This window comes from Nycticebus coucang, chromosome 2 (genome assembly GCF_027406575.1).
Source record: "Nycticebus coucang isolate mNycCou1 chromosome 2, mNycCou1.pri, whole genome shotgun sequence".
Taxonomy (NCBI): Eukaryota; Metazoa; Chordata; class Mammalia; order Primates; family Lorisidae; genus Nycticebus; species Nycticebus coucang.
This window is the reverse complement of record NC_069781.1, coordinates 178,063,295-178,078,594: the sequence shown is the minus strand read 5'-3', so window position 1 is coordinate 178,078,594 and position 15,300 is coordinate 178,063,295. Positions and strand designations below refer to the sequence as shown.

General features: G+C 46.8%; 1 protein-coding gene across 2 annotated transcripts in view; it reads right to left on the bottom strand.

Annotated features, from left to right (window-relative positions):
• The window catches only part of BCO1 (beta-carotene oxygenase 1), a 36,542-nt gene that overhangs the window by 2,128 nt on the left and 19,114 nt on the right, over nt 1-15,300 (bottom strand). Inside the window, exons 7-10 of one of the 2 annotated variants that reach the window (XM_053609226.1) lie at nt 14,116-14,373; nt 6,267-6,372; nt 2,875-2,969; nt 836-947 (exon numbers count right to left, since the gene is read on the bottom strand). In XM_053609226.1, coding sequence (XP_053465201.1) covers nt 836-947; nt 2,875-2,969; nt 6,267-6,372; nt 14,116-14,373 — 571 coding nt within the window. The remainder of the gene's footprint in view (nt 1-835; nt 948-2,874; nt 2,970-6,266; nt 6,373-14,115; nt 14,374-15,300) is intronic. The other variant, XM_053609232.1, reaches the window with a different exon arrangement.

Genomic DNA, 15,300 nt, shown 5'->3' with positions numbered 1-15,300 from the left:
TGATGTCATAGCACTCTATTGAGGGTGACAAAGTGAGACTCCATCTCAAAATAAATAAATAAATAAATAAAACCAAGATTCTATATTCTGAGAAAGTTTAGTGTCACTTAGTGGAAACGACCCTGGCATTTTGCAGTAAATGACTGTGCCCAAAGAGAGGTCTGGCCTTTGCCCTTAGGTCCCAGGAGGTTACCTCTAAGTCCTTGGAATGCCCTGCCTGATACAAGTGTCCTGGGCCACACCAGATACTCCATCCTTATAATTTATGGTGGGGCCTTGGACCACATGATCCAAGCTTGACCTCCAGATGGGCTGAAGACTAAATAAAGGTCAGCCACACAGGTGCCAACCAAGCCTATGGGACTGAGCCCCAATAAAAACTCTGGACATCAAGGCTCAGGGGAGCATCCTGGTCAGCAATTCTCAGTGCACTTTGTCACACATCACGGTCGGGAGAGGTTAGCTGTGTCTGTGACCCCATTGGGAGAGGACAGCTGAACGTTCTGTCCTGGTCTCTCCTGAACCCTGTTCCATGTGCCTCTTCCCTCCCCTGATTTTAATCTGTACCCTTTCACCACCATCACTGTGTGTCTAAGAGCTTTCAGGGAGTTCTGTGAGTCCTTCTGAGGAATTATTGGGCCTGAAGGTGGTCTTTGGAATCTTCAAACTTTGAAGTTGGTGTCAGAAGTAGGGGTGCTCTTGGGGACACCCTAATCTTGCAGCCTTGACTCGGATCTAGACTTCAAAGCATAACCCCACCAGCTTTCTGCCCTGGGGCGATCAGCTGTGCCCTAACAATGTCTCTGTCTGGGGGTGACCTCCCTCTCAGTCGTACCGTCATCCTCGTCCGTGGCACCAGGCGTGGGCACAAACAGTGGTTCTGCTGGCCAGCAGTTCTCCTCTCCCCATTTTAAGGATGACTTTGTAAGAGTGTCGTATTTTATGATCTGTACATCCAAAGGGGAGAAACACAGGAGTGACTTGTCTGACAGTGTGTGAAATGGACAGCAGCAAGGCCCACAGAGAAGGGAGGCAAGCCCACCACTATCTCCAGACCACAGCACCTGCCTCTGGTCAGCACGACCTACTTTACACATAGATCCTCTGGCTACCATGTTGCTGACACTTGAGGATGAATTCTTTTTTTTTTTTTCTTTTTTGAGTATTTTTTCAAATTAATACGAGGGTACAATTTTCAGGTCACATTGTTCTCACTTCCAGGGTAAAGTTCCATTTGTAGAAGAGCCCCTTACCCACGGGGGCGTGTTATCTACCCTCACAATGTGCATTTTAGGTGAGATCCCACCTCATGCCCCTCTCCTTCTGCCAAACATTCTCCCCCGGCCACTTCCCTCTATCCCCAAACTAGACTATATTAGTGTTTGGTTGTTCTTATGAACATGTAATTGTTTATATTTTGATTTAATATTAATATAGAGTACATTGGATATTTATTTTTCCATTCTTACGGTATTTTACTTAGGAGAATGTATTTCAACTCCATCCAGGTAAACAGGATGAATTCTTTTAAAAATCAAAATCTCAGGCTGGGCATGGTGGCTCATGCCTGTAATCCCAGAAGTCTGGGAGGCTGAGGCAGGTGGACTGCTTGAGCTCAGGAGTTCAAGGCTAGCCTGAACAAGAGCGAGACCCTGTCTCCACTAAAAATAGGAAAACTAGCCAAGAGCTGTGATGGGCGCCTGTAGTCCCAACTACTCAGAAGGCTGGGGCAAGAGGATCTCTTGAGCCCAAGAGTTTGAGGTTGCTGTGAGCTATGATGACACCGTGGCACTCTACTCAGGATGACAGAGTGAGACTCTGTCTCTAAAAAAAAAAATAAAATCTTGAATTTGTCTCATATTTGGCACTACATTATAATTTTATTTGTCAAGTAAACGAATACATTCAATGCAAATATTTAAAAGATAATACAATTTCTCTGTTCCTTTAAAAGTGCAAGTCCTTGGATCACTCTAAATCTCTTACAGGCCTGTTTCCCTTTAGGCTGTGTGGTCACTAGGGTGTGGCTTGGGATGCTGGTTGGTGTGGGGCAGAAAGTGTTAATTTTTGGCTTTGTACATTTCTGCACTGTTTGCATTTTTCTAAAAAAAAAGATATTCTGGCGGCGCCTGTGGCTCAAAGGGGTAAGGTGTTGGCCCCATGTGCCAGAGGTGGTGGGTTCAAACCCAGCCCCGGCCAAAAACTGCAAAAAAAAAAAAAAAGATATTCTCCCCCCCCCCCCAGCATTAAAGGCAAGGGAAATGCCTTTTTATTATAATACAAAAATGAAGATGTTAAGGAAAAGTGATATCTGTGCAGTACTAACCACAGTTCCCAGGACATGGTAAATGTTTAAGAAATACTAGTTAAAAAAATAAAATAGGTCAAACACAGTGGCTCAAGCCTGTAATCCTAGCACTTTGGGAGGTTGAGGCAGGAGGTTCACTTGAGGCCGGAGTTTGAGACCAGCCTGGGCAACACAGCAAGATCCTTCTCTACAAAAAATAAACACAACTTCCCCTCCCAACCCCAAAATAAATCCTCAAAGTTTCAGCTATACCCTCTCTGTTTAAGAGGGTGAGTTCCCTGAAGACAGGGCTTGGGACCCCTCTGCTTACTTCTCTATCCTAAGTGCCTGCCACATTGTAGCACACAATTGGTGCTCACTAAGTATGCGCTGAATGGAGAAACCATGAGCTCTTACCCGAGCTTCAGCCCCCTAGGTGTGACTCCCACTCCTGGATGGTCCAATGCTACTTCAAAGGCATCTCATCCCAAACTGACCTCCCTCCTGACTTCTCCTTTTCTGATCAAGGTCTCAAAACCTGAGAATTCAGCCATGCAGCTAGCCCGTGATCACACTGGGATCAGTACCTTGGTTGGGATTGGACTCCACTGCACCTCAGCGGCAAAGATGTATCGGTATTGCTTTCCATTGTGAGCATAATTGATTCGAGGTAGCTCTAAGCCTGGGGAGAAATGAGACAGTCAACATAGGCCCTATTACTGGGGCTGGGAGCATTCGCCCTTCATGCTGGGTAGGGCATCCTTTCCATAGAAACAGTTCCCAAGCTGAGATCCCTGAACTTGATTGAGACCCTGAGGACGGACCCTCAGCTCTATTAGAAGGCTCAGGTACAAGCTACCACAGACCTGGGCTTCTAAGTGTATAAACATCTCTAATTATCCAAGATAGAAATCAAAGAGAATTGCCTGATTATGATCAGAGGCTACTGCAATTTTTTAAAGCTCTTTAAATAAAAGTGCTGATGTGTGTGTGCATGCATTTTATGACCACATGTATGTGAGGAGACACTTTGGACTCCATGGAAAGACCTGTCAACAGAGAACAATAAAATAAATCCGGTGAATTCCACAATAACGTCATGTAAAACATTGTTTACAAAGGATTTTAATAACAGAGGCAAGTATCCATACCATACCTAAGGTTAAGTATAGAAGGCTGGGTGTAGAATTGCTATATCTTTGCTATGTTACAAATGAACAGAAAAAATTTAGAAGCATTCCTGGGATTATAACTGCCTGGCAGTTTATATTTGAGACAGAGTCTCAAGCTGTCATCCTGAGTAGAGGGCTGCGGCATCATAGCTCACAGCAACCTCAAACTCTTGGGCTCCAGCCATCCTCTTGCCTCAGCCTCTCGAGTAGCTGGGACTATAGGCGCCCACCACAACACACAGTTAGTTTTTCTATTTTTAGTAGAGACAAGGTCTCACTCTTGCTCAAGACCGCTCTTGGTGTTGAACTCCTGACCTCAAGCAATCTACCTGCCTTGGCCTCCCAACATGCTATGGTTTATATTTTCTATTGTAGATTCTAAGTTTCTCATTTTGTGACATTTTCATTATGCCTTTTACTTTCATTATAGAAAAAGGGTTAATTTTTTTACTATGCCAATGTAAAAAGTCTATATATGCCTGCTGTGTCAAATTGAATTTCTAAATCTGAATATGAAGTAAATGTCCCCTTCTTATGAAATATTCCAGGTGGTTGGAGCCAACTGCTGGGGATGACGTGGTGTGCAAGTAAATAGGAAGCAGAGATGGCTCTACTTGCCACACGAAGCCCCCCAGGAAAGGAGTGCTTAACCCGAGTCGAACATGGTTATCAGTCTCCATGGGGAGCTGAGGGGAGTGGACTATTGAGATGGGAAGGAGATGCCTGTCCCACAAATGAGTAATTGTGAAATTTCCAAGGGACAGGATAATTAGAGATGAATGTGAGACAGAGGAACCCCTCACACGCTTAAATAAGAAGATGCCACCCACAGTCGACCTCATGGAAGGCCCTAGACTTCCCAAGATGCTCCTGAGCCCCTCTCAAACCTGATCTGGGAAGTCCCCGACCCGCACCCTGTGAACAGCTAACCACAGGCACTGAGTTATGTAGAGTAAGGATCGTGCTTATGAGTTCTGTGAGCTATTAAAAGACACACACTGAAGAAAATTCAGGAAAAAATCCTCAGGCTATGTTCATTAAGTGAAACAGGCTGTTTCAGAACATTCTAGATCTGTGGTCCTCCACCCTTGGGACATGGACCAGTACCAGCTGGTGGTCTATTAGGCCACACAGCAGGAGGTGACAGCAGGCAAGTGAGAGAAGCTTCCTCTGTATTTACAGCCACTCCCCATCACCACCTGAGCTCCTCCTCCCCCGGGAAGGCAGAGACATTAGATTCTCTTGGGAGGGCAAACCTGCTGTAAACTGCACATGCCAGGGACCCCAGTCTCTATTAAAAACAGAAAAACCTTCACATGAAAGCTATAACCCAGTTACAACCTAAGAATAGGGAGAAGGGGGAAAGGGAGGGGAGGGAGGGGGGAGGTAGGTGGTGCGAGGGGGATTAATGGGATTACACCTGTGGTGCATCTTACAAGGGTATATGTGAATCCTAGTAAATGTGGAATGTAAAGGTCTCAGCAAAATAACTAGGAAAATGCTGTGAAAGCTATGTTAACTAGTGTGATGAAAATGTGTCAAACGATCTATGAACCAAGTATATGGTGCCCCATGATCATATTAACGTACACAGCTATGATTTAATAAAAATAAAAAAAAGGAAAAAAAATTAAATAAAAATAAAAACAGAAAAACCAGCCAGGCAGTGTCCTGGCAGATGCCTGTAGTCCCAGCTACTCGGGAGGCTGAAGCAAGAGGATTGCTTGAGCCCAAGAGTTTGAGGTTGCTGTGAGCTATGATGCCTCAGCACTCTACTGACAAAGTGAGACTCTGTCTCAAAAAAAAAAAAAAGAAAAAGAACTGGTCTCTTCTAACAAATTCTACGAATGAGGTGTCCCACAGAACCAATTACAGGACCCATAAGATCCCATTTACAGAAGTGTATTCTCAGGGCAAATCTGAGGTCATCCTAGAAGACTGCCCAGGACTATGCATCCTTTTAGAAACCTGAACTCGGTGGAAGAATTCCATGGAACAATACTCTCCAGCTGAGTATCCTCGGGCAAGCCCGTTCACTCTGCACTTGTAAGTGTCGAATACAGACCCCTCAGTGCCAGACTTTGTGTCTGTATAGCAGAGGTGCTGTGAGCACAGAAACACAATCCCCACCTGGCAGGCAAATACTCTAGGGGGCAGGTCCCCACCCCCGGCTGGGGATGGTAGCAATGACTGGAGATACTTTCAGTTGTTCTGACTCCAGGTAGAGGTGCTCGTGGTATTTAGTGTATAGAGGCCAGGAATGCTGCTAAATATTGAAAAATGCCCCAGACAGACCCCACCATAAAGAATGACCCAGCCCAGATGGCAATGGTGCCCACACCCCTGCTCCAGGGGGGAGACTCCCACCCTACTGAGTTTATGTTGTGTAGCTCGACATCTCTCAGGCCCAGGTTTCTCCTCTGTAAAAAGGGGCCAATAACTTCTCTGCAGGGCGAAAGTTTGGAGGCAGAAATCCAAACGCATCGTGCCGCCTGCCCAGTAGGCCAGTGTTTAGTAAGTCACAGCATTTGTGTTAGTCACCTCCTCCAGAGACTTCCTTTGAGGTGCTTGACGTGAAAGAGAAATGTCCAAAATGCTTTTCTTTTTTTTGGCCAGGGCTGGGTTTGAACCCACCATCTCCAGCATATGGGACCGGCACCCTATGCCTTGAGCCACAGGCACCGTCCAAAATGCTTTTCACTGGAGCATCCTAAAAGCTTTCCCTGTTTTCCCCTGCCCATGTACGGCAGGAGTCTCCACGGCAATCCACCCCCACCCCAAAGGTAGGGAGGGAGCAGGCGTTTTACCTTCATAAAGAAGTTCTGGCTGGCAGTAGACCTGGTCATCTCTGTCCTTCACAGCGGTCGCTGTTGTACATGCCACTTTGATTAAATTGGAGCCCACTTCTGCGTTCTGAAAAGAATCAATTTTTAAAACATAAAAAAATAAAAAAAAACTTATAATCCAGAGCACACATTCGCTTTGCTGTATATATTCAACGAATCCCTGAGCATGAGTCATCGTGTTTCAGCCTGACATGAACCACAGCAAGTAACTATTTTGCTGTTGTTATTCTTTTTTTTTTTTTTTTGAGACCGAGTCTCACTCTGTGGCCCCAGGTTGAGTGTTGTGGCATTCTAGCTCACAGCATCCACAAACTCCTGGGCTCAAGCGATCCTCCTGCCTTAGCCTCCCAAGGAGCTGGGACTACAGGCACCACACCACAACACCTGGCTCATTTTTCTATTTTTAGTAGAAATGGGGTCTTGCTCTTGTTCAGGCTGGTCTCGAACTCCTGAGCTCAAGCTCAACCTGCCCTGGCCTCGTAGAGTGCTGGGATTACAGATGTGAGCCGCAGCCCATCCCCCCAATGTTGTTATACTTATTCTCAGCTAAAAAAAAAAAAATGAGGATTAGCAATTTGAAGGGACTCCCCCAAGCTCACACAGGCTGGTAGGTGGTATAAGAAAGACTCCTAATCCCGGGCTCTTTCCTCTCATCCTGGCCTGCCTCATCTCTCACTGGAAAATTAATGCGCTTCTATGAGCACATTCTCGCTTTTAAAATGTATATGATTCACCTCTAAAAGGTTGCATCAGTCATTAAAAGGATGCTTCTGAGGAGACTGCAATACTGTGGGAAATACTCAGGTACAACTGGGGAGAAAAGCTTCTGAACGGACTGCGCATGGTTCTGAGCTCAACCACGAAAACAGTTACGTGGAAAAGAGGCTGCAGGAGATATCCCAAACATCCGCTCTACAGCAGGTGGTGGGATCATGGGGGACTTGGATTCTTTCCCCACGCTTCTCTCCATTTTCTGTATTTTCTCCCATGAAAATTCATCACTGCTAAAATGAAAACAGATCCAAAACAAAAATTATTATTTGGGAAAAAAACAACCTTCAAGACCAATACTCCTTGGTTTTAAGTTACCTCCAGACTTTGTTGTGTTCATCACCTTACCATCATCCTGATAACCCGGGGAAGGGGTTTAACAGGATTCACACCGCACATCTAAGACTCCCTGTTGTCGGTGGCGTCTGACAAAGAGAACCTCTGAACCCTGAAAACCCCCACCTGCACAGAACCACAGGTCAGTGGGAAGCTCTCCCCACTGCCTTGCGAGGCATGTGACAACCACAGGCCCAGCCTTGATTCTTAGGGAGTTGGTCGGCAGAGACTTCTTATAACTCCAGCCTGAAACTGGTCAGACTGGTTGGGGGATAAACTGTGAATTTTTCCACACACACAACAGTAACAAACATGACTTGGCTGCTTTCGGCAGCCAACACGCTCAGCTTTGGGAAGGAATCATTTTTCAGCCAGAATTCGACAAAATCCTGCAAGCTTGTTTTGAAATCCCTACACTGGAGGGGACTCCGATGAGACACAGTAACCCCCCAAAGGCCCCTTTCTGTGTGAAATCTACAGCTTTGTAAGGGCCCTGCTGCGTCTGCCTCCTTGTCTGTAAGATTGGGGTGGTGATTCATAACTTTTGGAGAGGTGCTGAGCATAAGTGAGGTTGCTTCCACCCTCATCTGAGGATTATGTTAAGAATAAATTAAATAATAATTGTGAAAACACCTGGTCCAGAGCCAGACTCATCATAGTTGATAACTTGGAGCTAGGCAGATGAGCACTCAAATTCCAGCTCAAATCCCAGGGATTATTTTGCAATGATGAGTGAGTTACTTTCCCTCTCATCTGCAGATCACGCATAACTCAGAACAGAGGGTTGCAGGTTAGCTAACGATTTAGCAGTCCCTAAAATTTTCAGGACCCAGGACAAGAGTACAAGTGGAGGCCCTATGTCTATACATAGTAAGTTAACTTGAGTGAAACACCATCTCTCTCCCTACCTACACACTAGGCTGTCTGATATGGCAATTACTAACCATTGATGGTCATTTAAATTCAATTTTTAAATGAGATTAAGTAAAATTAAAAATTCAGTTCCAGAGCCAGGTGCACGGTGGCTCACTCCTGTAATCCCAGCACTCTAGGAGGCTGAATGGGTGGACTGCCTAAGCTCAAGAATTCGAGACCAGCCTGAGCAAGAGTGAGACCCTGTGTCTAAAAAATAGCTGGGCATTGTAGTGGGCAACTACTTGCAGCTACTTGAGAGGCTGAGGCAAGAGGATCACTTGAGCCCAAGAGTTTGAGGTTGCTGTGAGCTATGATGTCATGGCATTCTACTGGGTGTGAGAAAGTGAGACTCTGTCTCAAAAAAAAAAAAAAAAAAATGCAGCTCCTCAACGCCACTAGCCTCACTTCAAGTGTATAGTAGCCCTAATAGTTGGTAGCTACTGCACTGGACAGGGAGAATGTCAGCAATGCACTGTGCTAGTCTGAGGATGAGTGTAAATTTTAGAATTCCAGCATTTCTTAGAGTTCTGAGCTAGAATAAGGCAGCCTCTGGGCCCTGGGCCCTTCCCTTTCCATGCCAGGCTTTGTCCCTAATTGCACGGATGCCCCAGCCAGCACAGCCAAGCCAATCGCCAGCCCTGACCACCTTCAGGGCCTGGGGTAGGAATACCAGGGGCACAGGCTACCTGCAGGAGGACAGAGGCAGGCCTTGGAAGCAGGGTTGGACCCTCTGGGCAGGGACTTCAGGGATCTTAGGTGTCCAAAGCATGTTTGAGGTGGGAGTGGGGGCACCCTGCTGGGGGGAAGACCCCATGGCCCTGTGACCTCACCTTGTCGAGAGGGAGCCCCACTGGAGAAATTGAGACCAGGTCGGGGCCCTCCAGAGTACCAAGCTCAGACAGAGCAGGGGCCCTGTTGCCAGGGTCTAGGAGCAGATCCAAGGTCTCCACACAGTGAGCTCTCCATAAACAGGGCCTTCTCTCATTATCACCTCTTCATTTTTGCATTTGGAGACAAAAACCAAGACTGCGAATCCAGTCATTGAAGCTGCAGGTCTGGAGGGAAGTGCATCCTCCACAATTGCCCTTAGGTGTGGATGGCAAAGGCACAGCACCTTGCCTCCGAGGCCGGTGCCCTTCAGGACCGCGGTGGGGCAGACTGTCCCTACATGTCCATACCCCACCCTCCTCTCCTCCACCCTGCTGAGCCCTGCCATAGGCACCCCCATTGCCAAACAGGCCCAGGGCGCCAAGTGGCCCTGCCCGCCACGCCTTCCTCTGACCCCAGCTGGCCCAAATGCAGGAGAATCAGGCAGCTGGGATGTCCTGGACATTTAAATACAATGTGCTGGGGCTCCTTCTGTGTGGAAAGCACTTTTCACTTGGGATGTATTCCAAATGCTAAAGACCTGGTGCTCTTTCAGAGACCTCTCTTTACATTTTTCATTTATTCATCATTCATTTCAAATATTTAAGAGCTTAATGAGCAGCCTCAAGTGCAGGGGATAAACTACTTCCGAGGCAGAGTCCCTGCTCTCTCAGAGTTTATACCTCAACAGTCAGAGGGACCAAATAGGGAAATATATTTGAGACAAACTCAGAGAAAGAGCTGCAAGGTGCGATTAGAGCCGTGATTTTAAAGCTCATTCATTAAATTATTTTTGAAAGAAGTTCAAAGCACAGTAAGAATATTCTTTTTTTGCCCTTTTTTTGATCAACATTATTTAAGTGTGCTACAGAAGTTTAACTATAGGTTCAAATGTCCTGTGAGATAAAAAACATAGAACAACACTGCTTTAGTGTGTGAGAACTACTGGAGGAGGGTAATGGGGCTGAGCCCTTAAGGATAAACTGAAAGGTTCTTGCCCAGGGCTGCATGTTAGACTCCCTTGCTGGGCTCTGAGGAACACCCCGGCCTGGGGCCCCAGCCATGGAGCTGTTCTGGGCATAAGTCCAGGCCTGAGTATAGGCACTCAGTTCTCCGGGTGACCCCAACTTGCAAGGAGAGGGGACAGAGTTATAGGTGGGGGGGACTCCAGTGTTGTTAAGAGATCCCAGACCCGGAGGGCATTTGAGAAAAGGTGGCACCCCCTGAAGTCACATCTCTAATAAGCCTCTGGGTAAGATGGACCCAGCGCCGTGGTTCTAAGCAGGGAAGGCCGCATCTACCTGCCTGCCATCCCAATTTTAATACACAGGCAGAGCCACTTGAAAGCAAAGTAAGGAGACTTTTTAAGGGGCAGTAAATAGCAATTAAAAAAAGCCGGAGCTACCCACCCCACAGCTTGCTCTTCTTTGCTAAGGAGCTGGTTAAGGCAGCAGACAGCTCACACAGTGACCTTTTAAAATGTCCATGCTAACCTTCTTAGCTTGGTTCCAAGGAAGCAAAGCATTTCTCGAGTACAATAAGAAGGTTATAAAATCTTTCAGGTGTGGGAAGTGGGAAGGAGTGTGTGTCATCTCTGGGCTGAGGTTGGCCCTGATGATCTGCCACCTGAGTGCTTTGTAATACCCACATTGCTTCCTGGAACAAGGGCCACAGGGCTGCACTGCTTTGCTTCCTGAGCAAGGGGTACAGAAGCCTGTGGCCCATGTCGTGATTTTAGGAGACATGGCCGCTCATTTAGTAGCCCGATTGCATGGGGAAAAAGTTAAGTCCTTGCTCTCTTCTTGCCGGGCTCAGTGGCTGATGCCTGTGATCCTAGCACTTTGGGAGGTGAGGCAGGTGGATCACCTGAGCTCAGGAGTTTGAGACTAGCCTGAGCAAAAGCGAGGTCCCATCTCTAAAAAAATAGCCAGGTGTTGTCGTGGGCACCTATAGTCCCAGCTACTCAGGAGGCTGAGGCAAGAGGATAACTTGAGCCCAAGAGTTCGATGTTGCTGTGAGCTGTGGTATCACAGCATGCTAGGGTGACAAAGTGAGACTATGTCTCAAAAAAAAAAAAAAAAAGGAAAAAAAAGAAAAAGAAAGAAAGAAAAGAAAACCAAACCAAAAAAAACTTAGTCTCTTCCAATCTTTCTGACTGGGTCAAGGAGAGAGTCTCCACTTGGGTGTCACAATGTCTTGAAACCTAATGCTTTTCAAACTTTCTCCTCCACCCCCAGCAAAAAGACTGAGTCTTGGCAAGCAGCCAGCCTCTGGCTTGAGCTCAAGACCTCTGCTTTCTGTCCACTGTTTCAATCTCATGCTCGTCTTCTTTGTGTGGCAAGCAATGCCAGCTCTCCATTGGGTGGAGATATGTTTCCTTTCAAGCGAGTTAAGAAAAGAGTGAGTTGATTGAAACAAAAAAGGATTTGTATATGTTAAATAGAGGTGATAGGAAATATTGGCCAGGTGAGGTGGCTCACTCCTGTAATCCCAGCACTCTGGGAGGCTGAGGTCGGTGGATTGCCTGAGCTCACAGGTTCAAGACCAGCCTGAGCCAGAGTAAGACCTCATCTCTAAAAGAAAATAGCTGAGCAATGTGGCGGGCGCCTGTAGTTCCAGCTACCTGGGAGGCTGAGGCAAGAGAATGGCTTAAGCCCAAGAGTTTGAGGTTGCCGTGAGCTGTGATGCTACAGCACTCTACTGAGGGTGACAAAGTGAGACTCTGTCTCAAAAAAAACCCTCCAAACCATGGCATAGACACACAAGTGACTGTGGTGGGGGAAGGGTTGGAGAGATGGGGGAGCCCCTGAGTCAGCAGCCAGACCGAGTTGGGTGCACACACCAGCTCCCTGCTCACTGTCTGCACCCCTGCACTGAGCCCAGAAGTGCCCTGGGTATTGCAGGACCAAACCCTACCACTGCAGAGCCTGGAGAGCAATCATGCCCCTTCTGAGCCTCCTTCTAACAGTTAGGGACAGCAGCGTCACTGCCCCTTAGCAGTCACACACACGGGCTCAGAGGCAGACTGGAGAAGTTTCCAGTTTTAGCTCTGCCACTTTGGTTTTGCACACATTTCTTAACCTCTCTGAGCCTCAGTTTTTCCATCTGTAAAATGAGGCTAATATGAGAAGCCTTCTCTCAGGTTGTTCTGATCCTTCAGTGAGGTAAGAAAAATAAAACACTTAGCAAAGTACCTGGCACATAGCACATATTTAGCTAATGCGAGCCCTCAAAACGTAATTGTATTGAATTTGGTTCCATTTAAATTAATTAAGACATGAAGTCAGTAAGTTCTCAAGCCAGAAGCCTCCATAGCCTCCTTCAGTGAAGCCCAGAGCTGTGGCCACAGCACCCCGATCAAGGATGACGTTTGCCTGCCTGGTGGTCATTTCCAGTCAAAGAACAGAGCTGTTCAGCATCCGGGGCTATGTAAACAAATGGTGATAAATCCCTGCCCTGGACATGGTGTTTCAAACATCCAATGATGTTTCAAAGAATTACTTAATGTCATGGAGAGATGTTCAGATGTACCAATAGGTGAGAAAACAGTGTGAAAAATATTTAGCCATAAAAAGGAAAGGAGTGTGATACAGGCTGCAACACAGATGTCTCTCAGGAAGGCTGTGCGGCCTGAAAGAAGCCAGAGCCCTTTGCATGACTGCATTTGTATACAATGTCCAGAAGACGCGGGAGACAGAAAGCAGATGAGCAGGTGCCTGGGGCAGGGAGAGGAGGGACCAGGCAGTAGCCGCCGTGAGTATGTGATTTTTCTTTTTGTGAGGGTATGAAAATGTTCTGAAATTGATTGTGGGCCTGGATGTGCACCCGTGTGAATACACCAAAGAGGCCACTGAATTGAGCACTTTAAATGGCGAATTGTAGGTAAGTCAAATACATTTCAATAGAGCTATTAAAAATTATGCACATTCATCCCAGTGAACACAGCCCCCATCACCAAGTCTCAAATCTGCAGATGCTGGTGTGAATATGGAGAGAAGGGAACACTTTTACACTGCTGGTGGGACTGCAAAGTAACATAACCTTTTTGGAAGCAAGAATGGAGAATCCTCAAAGAACTCAAATTAGACCAACCATTGATCCTATAATCACACTACTAGGCATCTGCCCAGAAGAAAATAAATCATTTTATCACAAGGACATTTGCACTAGACTGTTTATCACAGCTCAATTTACAATCACCAAACTGTGGAAACAACCTAAATGCCCACCAACCCAGGAATGGATTAATAAGCTGTGGTATTTGTATACGATGGAATACTATTCAGGCATTAAAAAACATGGAGAATTTACATCTTTTGTAATAACCTGGATGGACGTGGAACACATTCTTCTTAGGAAAGCATCACAAGAATGGAGAAGCAAGAATCCAATGTACTCAAGTCTAATATGAAGGCAGTAGATGAGCTAATACCAGGGATAGGTAGGGGAATGGGGGAGGGGGAAGAGAGGAGCCAGGGTGATGGGGGTCGTGGTGTATGGCACACCTCTTGGGGGTGGGACGCGATTATAAGAGGGACTTTGCCTAACAAATGCAATCAGTGTAACCTAATTCTTTGTACCTTCAATGAATCCCTAACAATAAAAAAATTATGCACATATGATTGAAATTAAGATACAGAGAGCGAATAAAGGAGCCTGTGAGGCCAGTCATGTCCACAGTGATCATCTCGGGTGGTGGGCTTATGGGAGTTTTTTTTGTCCCTTTTCACTTATCTGTATTTTCTAAAGTTTCTACTATGAATATGTACAGCTTTTGGAAAAATAATAAAACCCATTTTCTCTTGTTCTTTAAGAACAATTCATTTTGGATTTCAACGTCAACCAAATAAAGGTCAAAATAACTTCCTACCTGGGCTCACATCTCTCTAGAAATAAAGCAAACCTTCTCTTAAGCTGTTACCTCATCCATGTGGAGGGGCACGGCGAACCGCCTGAGGGTGGGAACTGAGGTGAGCGTGGAGTTCTCCTGGAAGTCCTGGTTCAGATTGGCCAGGTAGAAGAGCTGGTAGAGGCTGCTGTCTTCGTAGGCGACGACGTCAAACAGAACACAGCCATCCTGTTCGAAGGCATTGACGTGATGAAAGACCACCATGGCGTCCGTGTAGAATGTGGTCCGCACAGGCCTTCTGGTCCTTTGGTCAATGATGTGAATGTAAGTCTGAGGAAGACGCAGGCCCAGAGGTCAGCTCTCCCTCCTCCAGCCAGTCACTGAGGCATCTGGGGACTGCGGAAAACCCAGCCTCACCAGGCACTAGCCCCATTCTGACTTCTATATCCACTTAACAGTGCCATATGGGCAAAGGTACCCAGGAAAAAAAAGCTGTTTATTGCTGGATTTCTAGAATTATATCTTTATGATGGAGAGAAGGGAAGCTTTGCTGCCTGGGTCTTTGCAGTCACCAGGACAATGTGTGGGGACACTTTCCAGAGGGCACTGTCCCCTTGTGACTGTGACTCTAAATGGGTGGTGACATGAATTTTAATCATATGTGCATAATTTTTTTATTGTTAGAGATTCATTGAGGGTACAAAGAGTTAGGTTACGTTGCTCCCTGGCAATGACCAAGTTGGGTGAACCTTTGGGGTGCCACTTCATCCAAGACCAGAGCTGCTAAAGCCCTAACCCTACCCCTGTCTTTCTGGGTCCCCTCCCCTGGCCTCCACTGCACAGCCCACTTCCTGCTTTGTCTCCTTTGCCAAGAGGCTCTTGTCACAGCAGCCCCACGTATCCTGCAGGGCTGCAGGTGGGGTGAGCCTGGTGCTTGTTGACAAACCCACGAGGGAGTGTCAGCTCATTAGGCCTCTGGACCACGCACCTCTCTGGGTGTCACAGTCAGCATCACTCTGGGTGGTGATTAGCCATATCTGCATCCCCAGTTGCCTAATCCAAAGTGGGGGAGTGTTTTCTTCCGGCAGCTCTGGCCTAACCACCCTCCTCCTGAAAGGGAGGGAAGCCTACTCCAGGCTGCTCTCTCACCAGCTCCTCCCCTTCCCCAGGCTCAAGCCCGGATGTTCACAGTCACAAACCATCCCTGAATCCCCCTTCATGGTCATGAAACTTAAGAAGGGTTACAGAGGAAGAAGG